Source organism: Leptidea sinapis, chromosome 1 (genome assembly GCF_905404315.1).
Source record: "Leptidea sinapis chromosome 1, ilLepSina1.1, whole genome shotgun sequence".
Lineage (NCBI taxonomy): Eukaryota > Metazoa > Arthropoda > Insecta > Lepidoptera > Pieridae > Leptidea > Leptidea sinapis.
The window spans coordinates 7,040,688-7,068,210 of NC_066265.1; the positions used below are offsets into that span (position 1 = coordinate 7,040,688).

The window sequence follows — 27,523 nt, forward strand, 5'->3', positions numbered from 1 at the left end:
AATTAAGTTTTAAGAAACAATGATTTTCATAAGCACTACGTGCTCTGTCATGTGTCTACACAGACACAGTCGCGAGTAGCAGCTAGTATATTTCAATGTATACTATTATTTAAAAAAAATATCTTTGTGTTATAATCAAAATAAGCTTTTAGCTCATATTAAGGCGCAAAATAAATAATATGATTACCATTAACTATTACATTAACTACTAGTCGATAATATTTATGTATTTTTTTTTATTACGTAATGTAATTGTTATTATAAATTGTATAATATTCATGCTTTACCGTTTAAGTAATTAATGTAACTAGATTTGAATCGAAAATGACTGAGTTTTGCATAATGTAAAATTTTAATACGGTATTCAGCTTAAACATAAGTGATTTGCATTATATTAAGGTAGCAAATGTATTAAAAACATTGGAAAACTGTAATTATCTCAAGTTATCTAGTTTTTTCTAGTAATAGGAAAAGAAGTAATTATAAAATTAAATTGGTAAATAATGGAGGCTATATAATATCAAGTAATCATGATGTTAAGTCTTAGATAGTAGTAGATGTTACTTAATAACGTATTCACAGGTTATTTACAGCAACTAAATGCGCTTATGTGGACTATCAGTCTTACTTCTTAAAGAAGCTTTCACTTCAACAATCCCCAACTGTTACTTTTCGTTAGTTTTGGTGTCTAATAAAAGAATACATTTAAAAATTAGAATTTATATTAGTAAAACTTAAAATTTTTCGTTTATAAAAACCTACCTTATACAAGCTACACGGCCTAAAGATAGATGTTGTAGAAACTGTTGTGTATAGCCTCCATTATAACTGAATGTGAAGCCAAAAATTATTGATTTAAAAATTACTTTCTTTTTTAATAATTAATCATGATATCCCAAATAGCATTTATGTGTGTATTAATAATTATTTTACTTTCGACATCGGAATTAATGTATTTATACAAAATTAGATGAATAAATATTTCCAATATTCCAATGTTTCGTATTTTATTTATAATTGGTATCCCGATGCAGTCCTTTACTTTAAACGTTGATCGATGCAGGTTGCAACATAATATCACTGTGTATATTATATACGCTAAAGCAATATGAAAACTACTACTATTACTGGGCAAATGAGACTTAACATCTTATGTCTAAAGGTGACGAGCGCAACTGTAGTGCGGCTTCGAACTTTTGGGTGTTTCAAGATTCCTGAGCGGCACTGCATTGTAATGGGTAGGGCGTATCAATTACCATCAGCTGGACGTCCTGCTCGACTAGTCCCTTAAAAAAATCCAGTATTGTCTTCTATGATTGAAGCACTGTTCAGACGGAAAATTGGTTAGAGAAGTCGGCTTTAAATGGACTTTAAGAAGTCGAACAGGCTGGAAGGTATTTTTCACATCGTGCCCAGTACGTGTGTTCCTGAGCTGACTCCGGTGTTAATACATTTAAAAATTAATAATGCCTAATAAGAGTCCTGATAGAGGGAAATTCTTCGCAGTAGCTGATAGTACTAAATGCAGTAAGTGTTCATTCTATATCATCGACAGTGCAACAATATCAGTCCTGATTCGAGAATCAGTAACAAATTGGTATGTAAGTCATGTAAAGGAAGATCGAACAATAAAAGGGTCAACTGTAACCGGGATGACGAAGATGTCACCATCGATTCCGAACCAAGTGAGTCCCCGTCACTGATTCGAGAAATTCAACTGTTGCGCTCAGAGTTGTCGGGCTTTAGAGCTGAGATGACAAAACTGTCGTCATTGGTATCTCAATTTAACACAAGACTCGACACAATAGAACAACGGGTCTCAAATCTTGAGGACGCCTCAATTTTAATCAAATTCGAAGACGTCCAAAATCAAAATGCTCAGCTGAACAGTACACTTGATACGTTATGGAAGCGAGTCAATAACAGTGAACAAGAGCGACTACTTAATGACGTAGAAATTACCGGAGTGGCGGAAATTGGAGGTGAGAATCTTCTCCATGTCGCCATTACCGTAGCACAGAAGATAGGTCTAGCCATTGACGAGCGAGACATCTTCAACTTTATTCGGCGCGGGCGTCGAGCGGGCCGGCGGGAGGTGAGGGCACGCGCCCGCGAGCCATAGTGCGTAGGCTCGCTCGCCGACACCTGCGTGACGAGCTGCTGCACGCAGCCACGCTGACACGTCGGGGACAGGTAGGTGACAAACCGCAAAGGTTTTACGTTAACGAACATTTAACATACGATAATCGTAACCTGTTCTATAAGTCGCGTGAACAAGGCCGAAAACTAAATTGGCGTTTTATCTGGACTCGTGATGGTCAGATATATTATGCTAGACGAGACAGTAATTCATCTAAAAGATTGATAATTCGATTAGAAATTGATTTAAAAAATCAAAAATAACCTGGTTCTTAGAGCACCAAGAACAAATTACGGTAAAAATAGTTTAATGTATGAAGGTGCTCATCTCTATAATAATATTCCAAATGACATAAAAGATACCGTCAATAATTTGCGTTTCAAAAGGCTATTAAAATCATATATAACTAAAAATATTTCGGTCATTTAAATTAGATTAAGTAAGTAGATACAAATAAATAATAAGAAAATCACTTATGTAATTCTTAAGTTAATGGAATTAATTAAGCACAAATTAAAAACATAAAATTAATATTTTTGGGTAAGTACTTTTAATCATTGAAACAGATAATATTATAAATAATTAAAAACACAAAATATCCGTAGTAAGTACTTCAATATACTACACAATACTTTTAAAGTTTTTTCTAAGCTTGTCATTCCTAATGTGAAGCTATATTCAGTTATCTTATTCTGTGACGCGCGATCCGGTTCTGTTCACTTTGTTCGTGCTGCCATATTTCATTTATTGTTCTAGTGGTTTGTGACTAATTGGAATTGTGACTACTCACCGATTCTCATATTATTAGTGTGTTATTATATTTTGTTGTACTATTAGATATTAGTGAATCTTTCTTTTGTTACTTTTCATACTCGTTTGCTTTGTACGTAAATTACTTACTTTTTACTTTTAAGATAATTTTAGTTTTCTCAGTAAGTGAATTGTTAATTATTTTGAGAAATAAATATTCTTAAACCATAAAAAGGTTTTTTGTGTTTAATATGTTTTTGTTATTGTCAGTTAGATTGTAATATCTTTAGGTTTCATTTTAATTTTATAATCAATATTTTTTCTATAGGTTTGTTAAGAGTGTTTAATTTTGTAAATGTTCAAAATCATTGCACTTATTACTGTTTTACACAATTAGTAGTATCTATTTTATACACAAGAGTACTGTGCGGCAAATATAATATTATTAAAATTTTTAGTTTTCAAATAGGGCGATAAGTCAAGTTGTGTTTATTATAAATTCATTATATTGTGTTCTCAATTTTATTAAGATAAATAACATTATAATTAAAATCAGGTATATTATGCAGTTTAAAAATTATATATCAAACGAGCCATATTCTATTATAATATTACATAATTATCTTATTTATTTAAAAGTTTCGTTATTGTATGGATGCTTTAATTCTATAGTTATTGATCGTTATTAACCAATATTATATCACTTTATTACATATATTAAATATACCACTTTAAATATATTTATATATGTAATTATTATGTATAAGATTATATTTAAAAATGATGCCAAATAGGAAGGATAAATTAAAAATTGGGCTACTTAATCTGGGATCCCTTGGCACAAATCACAACGAGTTTCTCGTAGCAATGGATCGGCACAACGTGGATCTATTGTGTATCAATGAGACGTGGCTGCGCGCTGGGCAGGAAGGACTCGCTCCAGCCCCGGCTGGCTACAAACTGCACCACGTGCCGTGCCCTCCCAGCGTGCGCTCGCGCGGGGGTAGTGTCGGCTTCTACGTGACAAAAAATATATCAATACGGATTCTGTCGCACCCAATTACTCCTACGGTCGGACAAATGTGGCTCAAGGTCGAGGTAAGTGGTAATAAGCTTGTAGATGGTTTTGCCCTGTACTTTTCCCGGGGCGTAAAAAGAATAGGGGAGTCCCAGGCCCATGGGTGTCGTAAGAGGCGACTAAGGGCTTTTTTAGAAGTGGGAGAGTCACGCTGCCGTCTTTTGACGTCAGCACAATCGGGCCAGACTTGTCCGGGTTAATTACCACACTCGCACAGAATACCGGCGTGAAGTAGCGGCCTAGTGCCGCTATGTTTCGCATAGGTTAGTGTCGAGGACCGGAGGCCAATCCCCCCCCCTCCCCTTCCCCCCAACAAAAAAATATGAGAGCGGTATATAAAGATAAATTACCCCAGGAGGGTACCGGCTCCTGTAGAGCCGGAGAATCCCTCCCCGAGCATTCGCGCTCGGGCTGCCCCTCGTATTCTGGGGAGGGCACAGTACCGCGCATGACCGAGGAAAAACGAGGCAGTAGCACCACGGCACCCCGCTCCACGCTTAATGTGGACTTTTGTAACATCAGGGGAATTCACTCCAACTTAAACGCCGTCCACCACCACCTTGAGACGGCGCAGCCGGCCTTGTGTTTCCTTACGGAGACGCAGATATCTCGACCTTGCGATACGTCATATTTAACGTACCCCGGGTACAAAATTTAGCACAATTTTTTGCCTCATGCCGGGGTATGTGTATACGTTAGGGAAGATATCTGCTGTCGCCGTCTCGGCAATTTTGAGGGTAGGAACCTGTCCACTCTCTGGCTCCGCGTAGATTTAGAGGACCGCTTCCGCATCTATGCGTGTGTCTACAGTTCCCATAGTGGTAACGCAGAAACCGATCATCTCATGGGCTTCGTTCAAGCGGCAATTGACGACGTGCTTGCACAGATCCCCTCCGCTGAAATCGTAGTCTTGGGTGATTTCAACGGGCACAATGCCGAATGGCTTGGATCACGTACCACAGACTACGCAGGGCGATCTGCGCATAATTTTGCATTGGCGTATGGTCTGTCCCAATTGGTTGAGTCGCCAACGCGACTCCCGGATGTGGATAGCCACATGCCATCCTTATTGGATCTTCTGCTGACTACACATCCCGATGGTTACCAGGTCTTTGTCGACGCCCCTCTCGGAACGTCCGACCATTGCCTGGTCAGGAGTGTAGTGCCTATCCGACGCCAACGTCACAGACCACCAGCGACCCGCCGCGTATGGCACTACAAGTCAGCAGATTGGGATAGGATGCGTTAATGGTAATGCGGAAACAAACCCTGCCCCAAGGGTAGGATGCAAAAAAGATCCTACCCTTGGGGCAGGGTTTGTTTCCCTTCGGATGATCCTAGTGCCTGCGCCGTTGCAGTAGCCGATGTGATACTACAGGGTATGGATATTTTTATACCAAACTCTGTAGTACCCATCGGTGGTAGATCACAGCCCTGGTTCGATGCGTCAGTTAAAGCAGCATCTGAATGCAAAAAACAGGCGCATCGAGCTTGGGTTGCGGCGCTGGGCACAAAGGATCCGAACTGCATAGTTCTTACGAGGAAATATAACCGTGCCTCCAGATTTTTTAAGCGGCAAATCGCCCGTGCAAAATCAAAACACGTCGTCAAAATCGGCGAGCAGCTTTCCATTTACCCGACCGGAACACGCAAGTTCTGGTCGTTGTAGAAAGCTGCTCTTGGTAACTTCAGCTAGCCGTCCATGCCGCCGTTGCACATGAGGAATGACACCCTGGCCCATACGGCAAAAGAGAAAGCCGATCTCTTGTGCACTCTTTTCGCCTCCAACTCGACTCTTGACGACAACGGAAAAACACCGCCGACCATCCCGCGGTGTCAGAGCTCTATGCCTGAAGTACAGTTCAGACAGAAAACTGTTAGGCGAGCTCTGTTTCGTTGGACGTCAGGAAGTCGAGCGGTCCGGATGGCATTTCTCCAATCGTGCTTAGAACGTGTGCCCCTGAGTTGACGCCGGTGCTAACGCGTTTATTCCGGCCCTTGTCCATCCGATCCAAAAAAAAGGAGACAGTTCGGATCCGGCAAACTACAGGCCTATTGCTATTACCTCCCTGCTCTCCAAAATCATGGAGAGCATAATTAGCCGTCAGCTCTTGGTATACCTAGAGGGTCACCAGTTGATCAACGACCGACAATACGGGTTTCGCCATGGTCGGTCGGCAGGTGATCTTCTGGTATACCTAACACATAGATGGGCTGCGGCTATTGAAAGCAAGGGGGAAAAGCATGTTATTATAGACCAACAGCATGGCTTTGCAACGGGCAAATCTACTCTAACTAATCTCCTTGTTTTTACTAATTATGTTTTTAGCAGTTTGGATAGTAAACATCAGATAGACACAATCTATACAGATTTTCAGAAGGCATTTCAAAGTTGACCATATAATGCTTTTACAAAAGTTGTCTTTTAATCGTATTAAAGGAAATCTTTTGCGATGGTTTACAGCTTACCTACATAATCGTGTTCAATCGGTGATTATAAATGGGTATACTTCATCTCAAGTATTAGTGACATCCGGCGTACCCCAGGGCTCAATCCTTGGGCCGTTGCTTTTCTCCTTATTTATCAACGACATATCGACGTGCTTCCTACATTGCAATTATTTACTCTATGCAGATGATCTAAAGTTATATAAAAAGATACTTACACCTTCTGATGTATCACTAATACAGGAAGATCTTGATAGGCTCGACGACTATAGCAAAAGAAACAAATTATTTCTAAATTATAATAAGTGTCAGCATGTCATCATTACTAGAAACACCCATAATATAATCACGTCCAACCTCACCCTTGGAGATCATGCCCTTGAATCTGTTCACTCTGTCAGGGATCTTGGGGTCCTTCTTGACCCTAAACTAACCTTGGACAAGCATGTGGGCATAATTATTAAAAAAGCTTACCGAATGTTAGGCTTCATAACCCGTGTCACCAGACCTTTCAAAGATAAAGATAAAGCCACGTATATTTACCTTTATAAAACGCTCGTCCAGTCTCAGTTGGAATATGCCTGTCCACTCTGGAATCCCCATTATGCTATATATGTTACGCAGCTGGAGGCTGTACAAAAGAAATTCTTACGCATTTTAAACTATCGTATGAATTGTGGTAGGGCTAACTACAATGAACTTTTAAAAACATACAATTTACTTTCACTTAGCCAAAGACGTCACTTAATAGACTGTGTCACCTTAAGAAAAATATGTGTGAATGAACTAGCTTGTCCTGAACTTCTCGAGCTTTTGCCATTCAATGTTCCTGCCAGGTCTTTACGCACGCACAGAACTTTCAACTTACCGACTCCTAGAACCAATATTGGGTTTCGCGCGCCTCTTCACAGAATGTGTTCATCATTGGATTCTCACATTAATGTCAACCTGTTTTCGCACTCCTCTACTGCTTCATTTAAGACTAAGTTAAAACAACAATTACTGTCCTTATCTTAAACCTTGTATCTTTATTCATTATTATATCCCTGTCTGTGTCTTTATTTATATAATACTGTGTATTCGCCTAAATATTCTATTGTTTACTTATCCTATCGTTCTGTTGTCATGTATGTAAAATTGTATTCCTTTGTGTTCTCAGTGAAACTGTTCTAGGATATATCTAATATTGTAATTTGTATATTTATTTAACTTTATTTGTACTATAGTGATGTATCTGTTTGTTTCCTTAATAAATAAATAAATAAATAAATAAATAAATAAATAAACCCCATTTGTCGTATCACCGCTCTTCGACAACACTTCCCTCAAAGCCTCGCCTGGTATCGGAATACTGTGTCTCGATATCTCGAGCGATTGCCAATTTCGTGGTCATCTGGAAGGCAAAGCCAAATTGGCTTCAAAGAAACTTGGCGTTGCGCAGAGACGTTGCTTCATTGTGTGTCTTCTACCGCATTTATCACGGGGAGTGGTCCGAAGAGCTGTTTAACCTGATTCCTGCCGCCGAATTACACCTTCGCACGACACGCCACAAGTTAGGATATCATCCTCACCATCTGGATGTGTGGCGGTCCTCCACAGTGCGGTTTTCAAGGAGCTTAAGAAAGCTGTGGAGTGGAAGACCACGTACTACAAAGCTGTTGAATGAGCTTCCTTGTGCGGTGTTTCCGGGACGATACGACTTGGGTACCTTCAAAAAAAGCGCGTACACCTTCCTTAAAGGCCGGCAACGCTCCTGTGATTCCTCTGGTGTTGCAAGAGATTGTGGGCGGCGGTGATCACCTAACAACAAGTGACCCGTACGCTCGTTTGTCCTCCTATTCCATAAAAAAAAAAAAAAAAAAAAAAAAAACAGCATACCGCCCTCCATGGATGGAGCCTGGGTTGTGTAGCAATCATCCGAACTTCAAAAAAAAAATAACTTTTCTTAAATTCATTTAATCTTATGTCTCGACACCTATGCAATTCACTGCTCACTCAGAAACACAACTAGATTGTGTGTGTGCTAACAGAACACTTTCTGTCACACATGTTCTTGTGGATCATATAGAGGCATTAAGTTCTCATGCGTATATCACATGTATCTTGGATTTTCCCAAGCATCAAATGAAACCAAAAGTTATTACCTATAGACCCTTCAAACATATTGATTCAATTAGTTTTCAACAATCACTAGACAGCATTACTTAGGACCAATTATTATCAATGAATAACTTAAGTGATATAGTTCGATATAGTTCTCAATTTTACTAGTATTATTATATCTTTGTTTGGTTTTTATGCACCCATTACAACACGACTTACTCGAGATATTCAGTATCATTGGATAACGTATAATATAAAATTAATCATGAAAAGTCGGGATGAAGCGTATAAAAGAGCTCGTAAAACTAATAATGTAGCATATATATAGTTTTATAAGGACTTGAAACGCTATTATATATAGTTCCTCAAGCACTGCGTCGTGAAAATCAAGTATACTTTAACACATATATAAATTGCAACATTAAAAAACCGAAAATATTGTGGAAGCATATTAAGGACCACATTAGGCTTAAACAAAAAATTTGTAATTTACCTCACCATCTTAATGATCCAAATAAAATCAATTCCCACTTCCTTCAAATTCCTGGCCATGTGACATTATCAACTCTGACTTACTTTGAATTTCACAGACACAGTAATACAATATTTGAATTTAAAAATATTGATGATAATATAACGTAAAACTCTTATTGACGATATGCCAACGACAATGCCTAAAATGCTATCCGTACTAACACATATAATAAATGTATCCTTCCAAACTAACACATTTCCAAACTTATGGCGTCATGCTATTATCCGTCCTGTGCCAAAAAAAGACAACCCCGATGACTTTAAAGACCTCCGACCCGTTAGTGTTTTTCCTTGACCTTCTAAAATAATTGAAAAATTGTATATAAGGAATTAATAAATTATTTAGAAACCTATAAAATTTTACCAGAACCTCAATCCGGATTCAGAAAGAAAAGAGGTACCATGACCGCCCTCTTTGATGTAGTGGACAACATTCTGACAGCTCAGGATGTGGGTAAAGTAACAATTTTAGTATTGCTTGATTATTCTCGTGCTTTTGACACCTTAAATTTAAATCTCTTGCTATAAAAATTTGCCTACTATGGACTTAATGAAAATACTATACAATAGTTTCATAGTTACCTCAGTCATAGAACTCAGAGAGTCGCAATCACATAAGAAGATGGTAGAGATTGCTATTCCAATTGTAGTAACATGAAAAGAGCAGTTCCACAGGGTTCCATATTAGGCCCTTTTTTATTTATTTTGTATAGTGCGGACATATTGCAAAATACAAAGCATTGTTAGTATCAAATATATGCAGATTGCATTCAACTATATTTTTAGCTTTCAATGCTCACGACATAGTTAGCGCAATAAATTTAATAAATTCAGACTTGAACGATATTTACAATTGGTCAGAGAAAAACTCATTAATTCTCAATCCAGTTAAGACAAAATATATGATTTTCGGTACACAGAATGGCTTAAACACAATTGAGCGATACATCTCTTAAGATAAAAATTAATAATAATAAAATTGAACGTGTGCATGAAGCAAAAAATTTTCAAAGATTTTCAAAAGATTCGAAAAATATAAGCCTGACAATTTCAAATTGCTTTTATCGTCTTAAGGTGTTATATAAATTAAGACAATCCTTAAACATACAAACACGCATACGTCTATGTGATACTCTCGTCCTTTCTAAGTTTAATTATATGGACACCGTTTATGGCTCACGACTACTTAGCAAAACCAAAAACGCCATACAGCGAGTGCAGAATGCGTGCGCTAGATTATGTTGGAATATACCTCCCCGTAGTCACGTTACACCATACCTCAAAGAGGCAAAAGTACTCAAAATGAACGGAAGAAGGCATTTGCACCTTGCTGTGTAACTTTTTGGCGTAATTGCTTTGAAAACACCAGCATACTTATATCAAAAGTTAGAATGGCTTGGACAGAATAATGCTTTCAATATGGATACGAGGTCTGCTTTTCGTATATTAGCTATTCCTAGCCACGGTGGCTAGGAATACTAATAGGACTGCTGCGTTTCGGGGAAGTTTTAGGTATCAAGCCACCAAGTGCTGGAATGATTTGCCACCTCCACATCAACTTAGTAATACAATTCAAAATTTCAAAATAAAACTAAAAATTACATAAGCCGTCATCAAATTTCACCAGAAGAAACTGGTGAAATTTACTGGCAGTTTACCACATTCCATTAGTCTCATGAACTCACCGGAAAGATCAGCATTGTTTGAAGATTTCTCGTCGAAAATTATTTATCTACGTCAAATACTTAGTTTTACGTAATATTATAAAACTTATGATAGCAAAAAATATGTTAATAGAATATTAAAATGAAATAATACAAATTGTTTGCATAAATTTAATCAAAGTCATTGAAAAATAAGTGTGTTTCTTTAAATACAGCATAAAACTTTAAGATACTTTGCGATTACTTAATTACAACAATCTTATCAGTGAGTTGTTATTATTCATAATACAGTTACAAGCTCTGATGCTCTTTTGACCTCTACTTCTACTTTTGTTTTATCAAATACATTTTTTATATAACAGTCGGATATTTTGGTTCAATATGACATTTCAGATAACTATATATATTATTATGTCATACTGAACGTGATTGAATTATTAAATTTCGAATACGGTAAAGTCCTAAACCTGCATGGTAGGAAAATTTATACGCATTTTTGATTCTTTAAAGTTCTTAAGAAAATTGTAATTGTTTATCATAATACCAGCCATTTCCATCGACTACGTCTTGTCAACGTACTGATGAAATGAAAACTTCAAAAAGGCGAGGTTGACAACACGAAATACATGTTTACTGAGCGAGTGTCCCTTATTCAGCTCCAGGTGACTTTAACCGAATGAGCGTTACATGGCTGAGCGTGACAGGTCATTCTCATTAAATATGCAAAAAATAAAGTTCTAAGCGCGCCTTAAGAAGTTTTCACTTCAAGAATATTAATGTGGTTATTACAACAGTAAATATTGGTCAACATTTTGACACACTAGCAAACGGACTGATAAATTTAAAAGATACTTTATGTATTAACACGAACGATGACGCTTTATACATATTAACAGATAACGCCGTATAAAAAAAAAGCCGAAATATGGAACATGCTACAAAAATACACCATAATGAGCTTCGACTGATATATATCCTATACATTGCCGCAAATTACTTCAGTTGCTTAAAAATTTCTTATAAAATAAGCAGGAATATTAAATAAGCAGCAATGTAAAGTAAGCATAGGTACTTTTGCCGTTGCGCTATCAGACTGCGAATGATAATATTATGTCCTTGTATTTGTATAGAACGTCATTGGTTAACACTAATCCAACACCCTTACTCAACTTAAAAAAAATCAAATGCAAATATAGCTAGCTTATTATTAACCATAATATACTTAGAATAATTTATCAGCGTATAGACGATCTGACAGCCCAATAATACGTGACCAATTATAATTGTCAGTGTGTGCGTTAGCTAGTTGGTTACTATTCAGAATGATAACGAGCTAATCCCAAGCGTGGCTGACTTTTACAGCTTATCAATCATAATCGGTTACAAAAAACTATAAATACGCTTTCATTTTCTATCTTGCTGTATCTTCTTCCGATATATTCTTCTCTCTCGCCTGCTCTATTGATCTATACGCTAGTATGTGTTAAGTGTATGTTAAATCTGTATTTACCACAGATTTACAGACTCTTCTACCTGTATCTCTGTACAGTTAGAAGTCTCTCTTACGGCCGTTTTCAATAACCTATCTTTCCTTAATTTAACTTACTAGAGGTAGATGAATCTATCCTTTTACGCTTACTTACATTTCAATAACCTATCGACAGATAGCATTGGACTATAACTAATAATATAACTACATTGGACATAACTATGGATTGATAAGATCTTGTCATTAAACGGTGATAGCAATGTATCCGTAACTAGAGAAACGTTATTGAAAACGGCCGTAAGTCTGTATCTATCTATCTCAATAGAAAAACTGGTGAAATGCGAGCCGGACAAGACACAAATTGTGGATAAACTTTTGAAAAACTTTTATTAAAGATAAAAAATATTACTTCCATGGCTAACGTACCCGCAGATTACTAACTAACACTCTTCTGTAAGTCGGTCCATCTATCTGTCAGTTTTCAAATTACTTGACAGCCCCATCGAATTTTGGTTTGAGTTGTTAACAATAAATTACATAGCGCACTTTCGTTTTCTAAACTTAAGAGGCAGTCCACCCGCGAAATTCTCCGACACAATTCCAGTTGGATCCGGTTTGGGATTTCGAATGGTTTCCGAAGAAGGTTCAACATCAAACCTGTGTAATATTGCCGCGATCCCAGCCATCGATTGCATCAGACCTAGTCTTGCACCTGCGAATGATAAAAATGCCAAATTTATAAACTATCGCTAAATAGTAAGTAAGAGTCCTTGAAATTTTTATACATTTTTTAATTCTTCTGATATAAAATGCAGTTTGTTTATATGCGGGCCATACTGAAATTTGATGGACTGGAAACATGTAAATACAATTTGTATTTAAAACAAATATGGTTTTTAGAAATTGAATACTCCAAGAGTAGGTTTTAGGCATTTTAGTTTGTGTGAACGTCATTTGTTTTTACTTAAATTAAATTAAAATTGTGTGGCGGTAGTGTGGTAATGTCAACTCAAGAAAATATTCGCACATTATTTTTTTATAATATAAAAAGGGGGCAAACGGGAAAAAGGCTCACTTGATGGAAAGTTAGTTGAATGGAAATTTATCATCCTTGTGCGGTGTTTCCAGGACGATTCGACATGGGTACCTTCAAAAAAAGCGCGTACACTGTCCATAAAGGCAATTCCTCTGGTATTGCAAGAGAGTGGGCGGCGGTGATCACTTAACATCAGGTGACCAGTACTTTAGTTTGTCCTCCATTTTCCATAAAATAAAAAATAAAAAAGTGGTGAGGTTACCACCTATATACATCTGCAATATACGTAACCGTCGCTACCTGTCAAAAGTTTCAAATAAATATTCGATATCGACTTGATATTTCACTTCTTAACTTTAACTAGGCCAGGTATACGATGGTGCAACACATTCCGCAGTCAATGTTAAAGTCAGCGTTATTGTTACTGTACTTAAACCTTAACTATAACAGCTAATATGATGCAACTCAGTCTTGCAATTATTGTAAATATAATTATTTGCATTTTAGTAGTTTTAGGCATTGTTTTGTTTTGAATAAATATTCAGAAGTTATTTGAAATATACTTTGAAGGTATGTTATGATTATGACTAAAAACAAGCTTGACTGAGAATAAACGAAGCATTGATAATAACTACGTTACGATTTGAAAACCGGATGCGTTTTTCAAAGAACGATGAAATAAGATTTTAATAATGTATTGTTTAATTGCAAGTAGCATTATAATATTGTATCAAGAAAAATAAAGTATGATTCACGTTAATTTCACAAATCATTAGCATGCATTTCAAACCTTTGTTAGTTCTTATTTAAAGTATTTTATTAATCTTTATATTAAATATTATTTACATGAATAATTGATACACATTGTACTTATGTAAGCAAGGCAATAAGCGAGGCTACGAAATAGTAATTGTTTCTAATTTCTGTCTGTTTTGTAAACACTAATCTCAGATCTGAATCGATTTGTATGCGATTTTCAAGTTTGTAATGGGGCAAGCTCTCCGTAAGATTTAGTGTTTACATGCCTGTGATTTTATTATATTATGTATAATATAGATCAGTATCTGATTTATGTTGTTATCGTGGCAATCTGGTCCTATGTCTAACTATGCTATCATACAGAATTTAAGGTACACAATATAATTTGTAATTAAAATATAGTCTGTAATGTAAGTTGTACTCGAATTAACATAAACCTTCCTTAAAGACTTGCAACGCTCCTGATTACTTAACACCAGGTGACCCGTACGGTTGTTCGTCCTCCTTTTCCATAAAAAGTAAGTAAGTATAAATAATATCTGCAAATATCTGGAGATAGTATCTGTTGCAGATTGAATTTTCACTAGAATATTATTTTGAAATTAGGTACGTTTTTCTATAAGTATTTTTGCAATTTTGGGTGGAAATATTATAAATGATTAATGAAATAAAACGGTAGTAATGATTCTTCACAAATATCAGCAGAAAGAGGCGTGGGTTGCAATTTTGGCTTCAAATTGAGAATCAAAACTTTGGACTTCGTACTTTCAACAAGCAATAACAAAATAAATTCGCAAGGAAAAATTGTGACAAAAGCTAAAAAATATCTAAAAACGTGTATTTCAAAGTAAGTAAAGAGAAGAAAATTGGAAAAATTTAAAATAATTGTGTAGAGTTAAATATTTTATTTCTAACTTAGACTTAACGTAATGACTTATTTCGTAGGATATAAACGACTGAAATATAAAAGAAAAACTAATACCAGACTTACCAACACAAGCTCGTGGTCCATCTCCAAAGGGAATGAAGATATGGTTCTTCATATCCTTCAGTGATTGGAATCTGTCTGGATTAAATCTGTTTGGCTCTTCAAAGTAGGTTTCGTCGTTGAATATAGCTTTTATGGGAATTATAACTTTCATGTTTTCATCGATAGTCAAGTCAAGCTCCGGGAACGTATATTTTTTCGCCGATTCCCTCATTAGAAAAGCAACTGGCGGATACATCCTTAGCGATTCGTAGAAAGTTTTCTCCAAATAATTCATTTCATTCACTGCGTCATAGGTAATTTTGTTATCATACTTAATCAAAACTCTATCAATTTCTTCTTGAACCTTCCTTTGGATCTCTGGATGGTAAGCTAGCTGATGTAGGGTATGACTCGAAGAAGTTGATGATGTTTCGAATCCAGCACCAAAAAAGACAAATACCTGAGCAATCATTAAATCAAAGCTAAGTTCCAACTCTATGGTTTTGGGTGAGCCATCAGGATTTTTCTCCTCAATGGATTCTCCAACCATGTTTCCTTTTTGTTTTAGTTCCAGCATTAAATCGATGAAATCATTCTTACCTGATGTCTCGTAATTTCTTTGCTTCAAAACAGTATGAACTAAATAATTCATCGATTTCTCTAATTCTGAAGACAGAAAATGCAGATTCTTACACAGCTCTGGAAATATCAATTTTAAAGCACCCCGTGTTGCATCAGCTGGGGTACGAACGAATATTCTTTTCCCTAACTTCCTGAATTCCGACGTTTCATCGTTCAAAGTATCTATATTAAGACCAAATCCACACGCACCTATAAAGTCCGTCGTGTATCTTGCCATTAATTCACGTGCATCATAAGAATCATATTCCGACACTTTTTCAGCTAATGTTTGCAGTTTTTCCGCTCTCTCTGTTATGATTGAAAACATCGCTTTAATCTTTCCCGTGCTAAATACTAGTGAGAATCTATGTCTTAAGAGTTTCCACAAGTCTCCATCGGCAAAGAATATGTTCTTCAATAAAGGCTCTATATTCGTCTTATGCGGCACAAAACCTCGGCTATAAAAATTATTAAAATCGGTTACCAGAATTCGCTTCGCAATTTCTGGATCACGAATGACAAGCTCTGGTTTCCTGCCTCTGAAGAAACCCACCACTCTCTCTTTTGGGTATTTATAATACATCTCCTCAGCCATCATCGACATACTTGCCTTTTGCAGAAATTGTTTACTATTTGTGCCAAAAAACGGTGCAGGTGGATCATGTTTAATGCCTTTTTTCTTCCAGTAATCAAAAGTCCAAGAGCTGTATACATATATGAACACTAAAATACATAATATTATCACGAAAAACATCACTATTTATTCTCAAAATGCCTTAATATTCATATAAAATATTTATTTTGTCGTATGTTGCCGGTTGATATAATGACACACACAGTTCGTGACAACGTTCGTCAAACAGGCGGACTACTTTACCGTTCACTGGTGAATGAATTGAAATCAACAGACTCGAACGTCCGCGTCGGTCGACTATAATATTATCACAGCTATATATAGAGGAAAGCATTTGAAACAGGATTGTTGCTTGTACGCTGTTATTGTATGCTAATATTGTACGTTTTTAATTATATATTATTCAATACTATATTTTTCATTGCGTTGTCCGTTGCTGTCTATTATTTAAATATTTATACAATCCGTATAATTGCTATAAGAATAAGCAGACAATCGATCCCACTCTCTAAAGGCAGGCTTAAATCGATAAACACACAACTCTAAGCCAATTATGGCTTCTTTGACAATTATCGCTAAAATATTATAATTTGACAACGCTTGGTTTGTTTATACTCGTATTAACTGGTTATATGGCTAGAGCGTCATATCAAAATTTGTAGTAATTATTAATTACGTTATTTATATTTCATATATTCATATGGTGATGGTGTATCCTAATATACTGCATCAACTTCGTTATGTGATACAATCCCCGTGCGTGAATAGGAATGTAACGCTCCTGTGATTCCTCTGGTGTTGCAAAAGAATGTGGGCGGCAGTGATCACTTAATCCCAGGTGACCCGTACGCTCGTTTGTCCCCCTTTCCCGTAGAAAATAAAAAATAATCTCCGAGAGACATCAGCAAGAAATCATCAGTATCCAAGCAGAACAGTACGTCTTTTGACTGACGTATTGTGTAAGTGACGTCATTAAGATGATGGCCTGTTCCTGTAGACTATCACTCAGGGATTATACATCACATTCTAGATGACTATTATCTCAGTAACGGACAGATGATGTCGCTTAGAATGAGCTGGAATATTTTGTTATGTCACTTATATCCAAAAAAATATACTATACTTTTTAAATATATTGTAGTAGTTTAAAGAAGACAAAGGTGATCCTGGAAGAGATGGTGCACCAGGCCCTCAAGGTATCCAGGGTCCTCCCGGTCTTCCTGATGTCTCGCACAAGTCTGATGTCCTGCAGTATGTGCCCGGACCACCTGGCCCGCCCGTACATGGGAGCCCAAAATTCTTTGGAAGACCAGGTAAGACTGCTTTATAACTTTTTAAATCTAAACTGACCACAGGTGTTTAACAAAAAGGGATTTGAATTATGACTGTGTGTCTTATTATAAGTAAATGAAATGAAATGAAATGAAATTTATTTGCAGGAAACATTGTACTTAGGGTGTTAACAATATAATGGATAATCCAATATGTTTCGTCAATTGACATGCAAAATATGTTACAAAATTGTCTAAACACTAATCGTACTGTTTTATTGAAACATGTCGGATTTCACAATGATATCAATAATATTTATAAAATGAAATTTTAATACTTATATAATATTATAATATGAGACGTAAATAACTTAATAATTCATTTAGTACCTATGTATAATATTAACAAATTCAATGTCATAAAAGTATATTAATTTACATATTTTATTATCAAATAGACTAATTCATTTTGTATTGAAAAATTCATTTAAACTATTGAAGCACTTATTTGTTAACCACTCATGCAGTCTTCTTTTAAAAACTTTAAACGGTAAATCTTTCAATTCATTGGGCAATTTATTATATATTTTCACAGACATGCTGAAACAATTTCTACTTAAAGATGCAGTTCTACAGAAGGGCATTATGAGTTTATTTGGATACCTTGTATTTAAAACCTTCTGGCTTTTTTTTGTATAGAAATCACACATATGTTTTTGAACAAATAGGCTTATTTCATAAATGTATAGGCATGGCAGCGATAGAATTTTCAATTTTGTAAATAGCGGTCGACAAGAATCTAGGGGGCTGGCTCCACAAACCGCCCTAATACACTTCTTCTGTCCAATAAATAAATGCCCTATGCTCACCGAGTTGCCCCATATGACCAATCCATATCTTAAAGCTGAAACCACGAATGCATGATATGCCATTAGCGCTGTTTTTTCACCTATTGTTTTTGATACGCGTTTGAGGACAAATACATGTTGGTTAATTTTTTTGCTAATTTTGTCAACATGTGACTTGAAGGACAAGTTGCTGTCTAAAGAAATACCAAGAAAATTGACAAGTTGTGCTTCTTTAATATTCTCATTATGATAATTAACATTAATATCTTTTCCTTTCCCATTCTTATTATAATACTGCATATACATATGTTATATGGACAGGTTGTATATTATTTAATCAAAACAAATATTATAACTATATTTACAATACTACGACTACATAAAATTAATTATATACATTGTTTTTTTTATATTTACAGTCAGGTTATTTTCAGTAAGCCATTCAATTGTGTCCTTTATTGTTTTATTAATTTCTATATCATATGTCAATTCATTGTTACATTTAATTACAATAGAGATGTCATCAGCAAAAAGAGTACAGTTATTAGTAGTAATGCTAGGTAAGTCGTTTATGTAGATTATGAATAGAAGTGGACCCAATATACTTCCTTGTGGTACACCTTTTGTTTTAAGTCTAAGTTCTGATCGATAAGGTATTACTTCTTGTTTATTATTTAATTTAGCAATCTCAACGTATTGAGTACGGTTTGAAAGATAACTTTTAAGCCAGTCATTTGCTAGACCTCGAATACCATATTGAGCGCATTTATCTAATAGTTTTTCATGACAAACATTGTCAAAAGCTTTGCTCATATCAAAAAATACTGATGTTACTGGAATTTTTGTATCCATGCATTCCGATATTTCTTTTATTAGCGAAAAACACGCTAAAGTTGTTGATTTTCCTTTTTGGAAACCATTTTGTTCCTCCAAAATGATATTATGTTTAGTTAAAAAAGATGTTAATCGCTTGTGCAGTATCTTTTCAAAAATTTTTGAGATAACAGGAATAAGTGTGATTGGTCGATAGTTGTTAATATCCTTTTTATCACCCGCTTTGAGTAAAGGTGTTACTTTTGCCTTTTTTAAATTTGATGGGAAAGTACCTTCTTCAAAAGATAGATTTATTAAGTAGGCTAGGACTGGAGCTAGTTCCTTTGCACATTCCTTTATTACCTTTGTTGCTATTTCATCGCAGCCCGTGGAATTTGAATTATTAAGTGACTTAACAACGGTTATTATCTCCAATTCATCAGTTGGCATTAAGAAAATATTTGAATTGTTATGTTTTAATTTATATGTAGGTTTTTTATTTTTTACATTTTGACTTTGACTTTGTGTGACTGTATTTATAAAATAATTATTAAAAATAGTAGCAATCTGAGTTGGATTATTTATAATTTTATTTTCATATTTAATTTCATCGATACTTCCTACATTAGAGTTAGTTTTATTTTTAATCACATTCCACGACGCTTTGCATTTATTTTTCGAGTAAAGTATATATTTGTTGTTACTACTTCTCTGAGCTAGGTCTATACACTTGTTGAGAATCTTTGAATAATTATTAAATTTGTTATTGTTGGCAGGTATTTTATTCTTATAATATTGATACCTTAATTTTCTTTTTGTTGCACATGATTTTTTTATACCTCTGGACAACCATTTTATTTTTGAATTTGAAACATTAATTTTATACTTAAGAAGAGGAAAACATAATTTATAAAATATGATTAATGTATTGTAAAATTCATCAAAAGATTCGTCCAATTTCTGGGCATCATACACGTCTATCCAGTTAAGACTTTTTATACAGTCCTTAAATTTGTTTATGTTTTGATTACATAAATCTCTTTTGAAAATTAACTTATACGACGGTGTTGAATTATTTATTTTTGTCGGTACTACTAAGAATTGTGCTGTGTCATGATCCGATAGGCCTAACTGACGAATCTCCCCTGTGGCATTTTCTATATTACTAACAAAGAGGTCAATACAGGATTTTTGCCGAGTAGGTTCATTAATATGTTTAAAAAAATTATAATTTCGCAATAAATTTGTAAACTCCAGATTCGTTTTAGTATTTTTTAGAGTGTCGATATTAAAATCACCAACAATCACAATATTACTGGTCTCCCAATATCTTAATTTGTGTAAAAGTAAATCAAGCTTATTCAAAAATTCAGCAACGTTCGAATTCGGCGTCCTGTATAGACATATTACAATTAATTTGTGCTTTGGTATTCTTAAACCACAACATTCGAAAGAATATTCTACACATAGCTCATCCATGACATCAAATTTTACAGCCTCAATATAGTCTCTGACTAGAATGCAGACCCCACCACGCTTTTGCTTAAGTCTACAAAAAGCAGATACCATTGTATATCCATTCAACTTAATATTAGATCTGTTTTCTGCATTCACGAATGTTTCGGATAGACATATAACATCTACTACTTTTCCATTTTCAAAAAGTTCAGTTAGAGCTATGTTTAGTAGATCTTTTTTACTTAAAACGCTTGCTATATTCTGATGCATTATATTAAGATAAAATTTGGACTCGAAAAAATGAATCGCTTTTGAGGTCCTTATTTTGTTCCTTACTTTTTAGTTTGAAATAATATGGTATAGTACCTTTTATTATTTTACTATTGGTGATAGTTTTGGCAGACTGCGATATTTGAGCTTGATGTTGACTGCCTTTCGCACTACGAGCCATGATAATTTTACTACCGGGTACTAAATATTTTTGCCTATAATACATTGAGTCGATAAGCTTATTTATTCTATAACAAAAATCATGAATGAAGTGTTTCTTGCCAGGGTACGATTTTGCTAAAGTCAAGTATGTACAATTTTTATAATTTTTACAAGTCAGTTCCAATAAATTATTCAGTTTTCTTTCATTAATGTAGTAATTTTGCAGTACACTGGTTACAATAACTGTTGCTTTATTATGACGCTTTAAGAAAAAACCAAGTTCCATTATAATTTTGTAAGGATTACTATCCTGTTCGCCTAAACATAAAATTATTTTATCATTATGATTAAATTCAGTATTATTAAACGTCGCAACGAGTTCATCGCACGTTGCATGAGGTTTAACGAATAGAAAATAAAGTATACCTTGATAAGCTATAATGTACTTCATGTTTTAATTAATTTAACGAATTTCTACTATGCTGCTTGGATACAGCACACAAAAGCGCACTAGATGAGATAAAAGCATTGAGAGAATTGAAAGAACTTAAAGACAAAAATAGAGATCGAAATGGTAAGCATAATATATTATTCGCGACTTTACTAGAAATTTTACAAGCCATATTATTTTTGGAATTTTCTTTTAATGTATACGCTATAGGATTTTTTTGCGTATAAATATATCCGTATGTATGATGACTTACGGTACGAAGACGTGTTCGCCTTATGAGAAACCTCAAGGTTGCTCCAAGGCAAGGGGGCTATGCTTGGCATTTCCATGCGAGATAGAATCAGAAATGAGGAGATCCGTAGGAGAACCAAAGTCACTGACATAGCCCAAATGATTGCGAAATTGAACTTGCAGTGGGCAGGGCACATAGTTCGGACAGATGGCCGTTGGGGCAGTAAAGTTCTTCAAAGGCGACCACGGATCGGTACTGGAAGACGTAGTGCTGGTAGGCCACCAGACTAAATGGACCGACAATCTGGTCAAGATCGCTGGAATACGATGGACGAGGGCTTCTTTGGGGGAGGCCTTTGTCTAGCCGTGGACGTCTTCCGGCTGATGATGACGATGATCATCCAAGATGGTAGTAGGATATTTAGATGATATATTATAATTATTCTTCTATCCATGTAAGTGTCACTGTTTAGGTACTTTTAAAAGGCTGGACGGATCATGATAATATTGTGTGGGTGCGCGATCTGATCCAATAGATTGGATTTATTGGTCGATTTATTTATTTACATGTGGTTGTTGGTCTTTGTATAGTTTAGCAATCGCATTTTTTTTTAATTTTCGACATAAGCACTTGTCCGAAAAGGTAGTTGGTGATAAGTTTGGATTCAAGTTTTTTTTTTTTTCAATTTTGTTTCCTTGCGGCATAATGTAATGTCGTTGACATTCGTTGTCATATTAATGTAAACATCTTAGATTAAGAATAGGTCTCCGCTGCGCTCCACCATGATACCGCACTACCTAATAACAATAGCCTTTTTATTACGGAAACTTTTAAACGAATGTGTGACTGGCATCTTGACACTCAATGGCATCTCTCAAATTTTGTAACAAACACTTCGTGTTATTTTACATTGAAATTAATCAAATACATATACTTACTGATGATGTGTGATTTCTTGTAGTATTACTTTTACAAAGTTCAACTCCGCAAAACGGCGAAGTATTAGTTATCCGAACGCTGGAGTGCCCCAAGGCTGTGTGCTATCTCCCACGCTGTTTCTTCTGCATATCAATGATATGTTGGACACCGCCAACATGCATTGCTATGCAGACGACAGCACTGGTGATGCCGTATACACGGGCCATGCAGGTCTCTCTCGGGAAAACGTCGACCAGTGCCGGGTGAAACTTGTGTCTTCTATCGAGTCCTCTCTCGAGAAGGTCGCGGAATGGGGTAAGTTGAACCTTGTCCAATTTAACCCCCAGAAGACTCAAGTTAGCGCGTTTACCACTAAAAAAACCCCATTTGCCGTATCACCGCTCTTCGAGAACACTTCCCTTAAAGCCTCGCCTAGTATCGGAATACTGGGTCTCGAAATCTCGAGCAATTGCCAATTCCGTGGCCATCTGGAGGGCAAAGCCAAACTGGCTTCAAAGAAACTGGGCGTCATAAATAGAGCACGGCAATACTTCAAGCCGGCCCACATTCTAGCGCTCTACAAAGCGCAGGTCCGGCCTCACATGGAGTATTGCTGTCATCTCTGGTCTGGCGCACCCCAGTATCAGCTCGATCCATTTGACCGCGTGCAACGCAGAGCAGCTCGAATTGTCGGGGACCCAGTACTCTGTGAACGGCTGGATCACTTGGCGTTGCGTAGAGACGTCGCTTCATTGTGTGTCTTCTACCGCATTTATCACGGGGAGTGTTCCGAAGAGCTGTTCAACCTGATTCCTGCCGCCGAATTTCACCTTCGCACGACACGCCACAAGTTACGATATCATCCCCACCATCTGAATGTGTGGCGGTCCTCCACAGTGCGGTTTTCAAGGAGCTTTCTTCCTCGTACCACGAAGCTGTGGAATGAGCTTCCTTGTGCGGTGTTTCCGGGACGATACGACATGGGTACCTTCAAGAAAAGCGCGTAAACCTTCCTTAAAGGCCGGCAACGCTCTTGTGATTCCTCTGGTGTTGCAGGAGAGTGTGGGCGGCGGTGATCACTTAACACCAGGTGACCCGTACGCTCGTTTGTCCTCCTATTCCATAAAAAAAAAAAAAAAAAGACTACGCCTGCGGTATCTGATAGGAGCGCAGCGGAAACAAATCCTTAATCTAATTAAATAATATTATTTTTTTGTTGACAAGACAACATCCATTATATATTGCTATACTACTAGGCCCTATTAGTATAGCAATATAATTCTTGTTATGTTAGTCACAAGCAGACTGGTTTATCTACCATGATGGTTAATCCCACTAGTCATTGAAACAGGTTTGTTTTTTCCAGAAAAAAGATTATCCGCTTTGTAGGTATTATCTTGGCCTGCTATGTGTGAAGGAATTTATCAACGTAGTCTTGTACACGACCAAGAGTTCTGATTTACTTGAATATTTATTTGCACACGAATCAAGGACCGTTGATAATGTAATACATTCATTTCAATATCAATTCAAATTCAAATATTTTCATTCGAAATCGTATATGATATCACTTATTGAAAGTCAAAAGCCCCTCCCATTCGAAAAACTATGCCTCTGAAGAAGAAGAGGCGCAAGAAACTCAACGGGCTTCTTTATTTTTCATATAAAAAGGGGGATACAATGTAATATCGTACTATAAAGCCTGACTGCGGTCGCTCAATTCCCAACCTGAGATATCATTAAGAAAGTCATTTATGTTATAGTAACCGTTACCACACAAACGCTTTTGAACAATTCTTTTGAATTTCATAATTCAATTGTTTTGAATATTTTCCGGGATCCTTTGCTAAAGCATAAAAATCGCCTTTTCCCTTATATCCTAAGCAAAAAATCTCAAAATTATAAAGAAATGTTGACTTCAAAATGCATCGAGTCTTTACCTGCATTTAAGTACTTAAATTATATTTTTTAGATACTAAAAAATATTAACAGTACAGATTAAAAACTGTAGTAATACAAAATGATAAGTAGCAAGCCGAATAATAATATATTTACTGTTTAAATATTTAACATAATCTTTAAATGTGGGAATTCGTTTTGATAGCTATGTCCATTGTTATTTATTAAATTAAAAATATTGTTATTTATTTTAAGTCAGTGATTAGCGGATAAGCGTGGGTGACAGGGCATACTAATTGATGATAATTGATTAACTTCTACCATTGTGTTATTCACAGGGACAAAGTCCTCCCCCAAAGATCAACACGACGACCGGTCCTGCGCTGCATCCAACGTATTCTGGCGATCTTGACCAGATCGTCGGTCCATCTGGTGGGGGGGCCTACTAACACTGCGTCTTCCGGTACGTGGTCAACATTCGAGGACTGTCATCTGTCTTCAGTGTCGCCATCATCTGGGCTATGTCAGTGACTTTGGTTCTCCTACGGATCTCCTCATTTTTGATTTGATCTCGCAGGGAAACTCTGACCATAGCCCTCAATGTAGCTCGTTGTCCCGTTAGCTTTGCCGTTTTTACCAAGTGGAGGTTTCTTTCTATTGGTCAAGCAGTAATGTGCAAGCATTTATATGTTTAGGTTTGAACTGCGCCATAGCTAGTGAAATTACTGGGCTAATGAGACTTCTTATGTCTCAAGATTAGGTATATTTTACTGGGCAGAGCGTATCACCTAACATAAGGAAACGTCTTGTTGCTTCTTCTCATAAAAAAATTCTACCACGTTGACTCTACTTAAATTCAAAATTTTATTTCATTTAAAATATTTGAATGAAAAATCTGTTATTGAAATTAAAAAACTACCTGGGTGGTACTTTTATTTCATAAAAAATATAGTTATAATTAAATATCGTAGAATAAAACTTATTATTTTATAGCCTGAGGGCGGTCGCTCCATTCCGAGTCTGTGGTGTAACACAATTGTTTTGGTATTCTAGTGACATCGCTAATTTGCTTAAGTAAATACATATACATAACATTATCAAGAATGTATTGATATTCTACAATTAAAATATGTATTTCTTTATAATTTTCTCGTAAAGATTCTTTAGAACCTTAGTTACAAATTGCGTGACTAAACTCTTCTGCAGTACAAAAGTGGTATTGATATCGGTTGCAGTACCCCATAGCAGTAGATATACCGAAGGAAATAATGCTATGAAAATAACTAACGTAAACTAGACGCGCCAAAGTTGTGTGTACTATTTAATATATTATATTATGACTACAATATTTTATGATAACATTTTTTTACAAACTTTATGTGAACTGCATAACACTCCATGTACCTACCGCTAATTGAGGGAACGTTATTGTCTGGAATATTAGTTTTTTGCTGCATGAAATACTCTAGCTGACGAAATAATGTAACGACTTTTCATTTAAGCACTGTTTCAAGAAACTCGAAATCATCATGCTGATGAGGCGACACCTACAAAAACAGTACCTGGCGCTGCAGTCTATTACACGACGGAAGAGATGTTAAGAGTAAGTTTTAAGAATACTAAAACTATATAAAGGCGCAAATTCGGCCTCACATGGAGTTATTAACAATTATCGACGATCAAGTCATCCCTGATTGGCTTGATCACAAAACAAAAAATAGAAGTTATTGAGTACAATTGTTGCATCATCCACACAAACCGTAAATGACTAATGGTATTTTGCGAGCATTTTATTAGCGATTATCAAAAAAAAAATATCTTTAATTTTTAGTATCTGAAGCAGAGTTTCTGGTAACAGGATCATCCTGCCACCACAGGTAACGCCCGTTCATGATCATGACGCATGGGCCAGCGACTCCCTCGACCATATTTTAAGCAAGAGGACGACCCGCCCCATATTACCGCCACAAGCAGTGACATTCAGTAGTCACGAGAATTCAACCAAATAACAAAAAATAATCTTCATCCACATTATAAACAATACTCACTAAATATCTCTACTTAGAATTTGACTATTCTGCTTCAATTTGTAATCATCATTTATACGCCCAACTCATATCATATCCAAGAAAGAAAAATTGCTCCAATGTTTGGTATTTCATGGCAAAAAGTTCATTTAAAACTGCACTGTGGAATAAAAATGCAATAAATATTCATTAGGTGAGGGTGGCAATTATGTTTGTGCTGTTCGGTGCAAAGAAATTCGGCGACAGTAATAAGGTGAGAAGGCTCTCCGGAACATTTTCTCTTCTCTCATTTTCTCTCAAGGCTTAAAAGTTTAGTAAAATTAATAATAAATTTTACAACTGCAACCAAACGATATGTAATAAATATGCGACGTGACTATTCATAAAATAAGACATATAATTCGTGTTAAAGTAACGTGATTTGTTATTAAATATCTTTTAAACAGCATTATAACTAATAACGCGATATTTTACAACCATGTGTCGTGGATCTTTAAAATTTGCGATGTTTTTAAATGGTTCGAAATGTCGAAATCACGGGGTGATTGAAATAACTATCCAGTTCGACTCATAACGAGGTTAGTGATTACACGCAACAAGAGTTTTTTAAGCAATTTTATTAACGAATTGGCCCCCACTTTTGGGAATATATAATCCAAATTTTTATTTGTGCCAAAAGTTATCCCGCACGGTCCGGGATTCGATCGAATCTTCGCCGCTAGTGTTGTCTGGGTCAATCCCACGTTAAGGAAAAATTTGTTTGAGTGTCTTCCATGATTCTTTGACTAAAGAAGCCATAATCGGGATTAGCCACATAATACACAATTCATAATCCTTAAAGAAGTCATTCATTTTACTTACTTTATTTTCACAATCTTCGAGAGTCTATGGTGGGACCGATTTGTTCTATTACGAATCGGTACTCGTAAATACGTGGCCACGTACATG

At 35.8% G+C, this 27,523-nt stretch overlaps 2 protein-coding genes across 2 annotated transcripts in view; one reads left to right on the plus strand and one right to left on the minus strand.

The window, feature by feature from the left end:
• Window positions 1-26,181, plus strand: part of LOC126979443 (collagen alpha-1(XVIII) chain-like) — a 297,501-nt gene extending 271,320 nt beyond the window's left edge. Inside the window, exon 22 of the mRNA XM_050828757.1 lies at window positions 26,051-26,181. Within this exon, the coding sequence (XP_050684714.1) occupies window positions 26,051-26,181 (131 nt within the window). The remainder of the gene's footprint in view (window positions 1-26,050) is intronic.
• Window positions 10,875-16,496, minus strand: LOC126969080 (cytochrome P450 6B2-like). The gene is made up of 2 exons (XM_050814415.1): window positions 14,993-16,496; window positions 10,875-12,918 (listed from the first exon to the last, which is right to left on the minus strand). The coding sequence occupies exons 1-2, from the start codon at window positions 16,344-16,346 to the stop codon at window positions 12,740-12,742; spliced, it is 1,533 nt and encodes a 510-aa protein (XP_050670372.1). The 5' UTR covers window positions 16,347-16,496; the 3' UTR covers window positions 10,875-12,739.
• Window positions 26,182-27,523: the final 1,342 nt, after the last annotated feature.

What these genes read in the sequence shown, in the direction of transcription:
- LOC126969080 (XM_050814415.1), bottom strand. Translation starts at nt 16,346, where the DNA reads ATGTTTTTCGTGATAATATTATGTATTTTAGTGTTCATATATGTATAC. An exon ending in TGGACCACGAGCTTGTGTTG is followed by an intron (nt 12,919 to 14,992) that starts GTAAGTCTGGTA and finishes TATCATTCGCAG; the next exon opens with GTGCAAGACTAGGTCTGATG.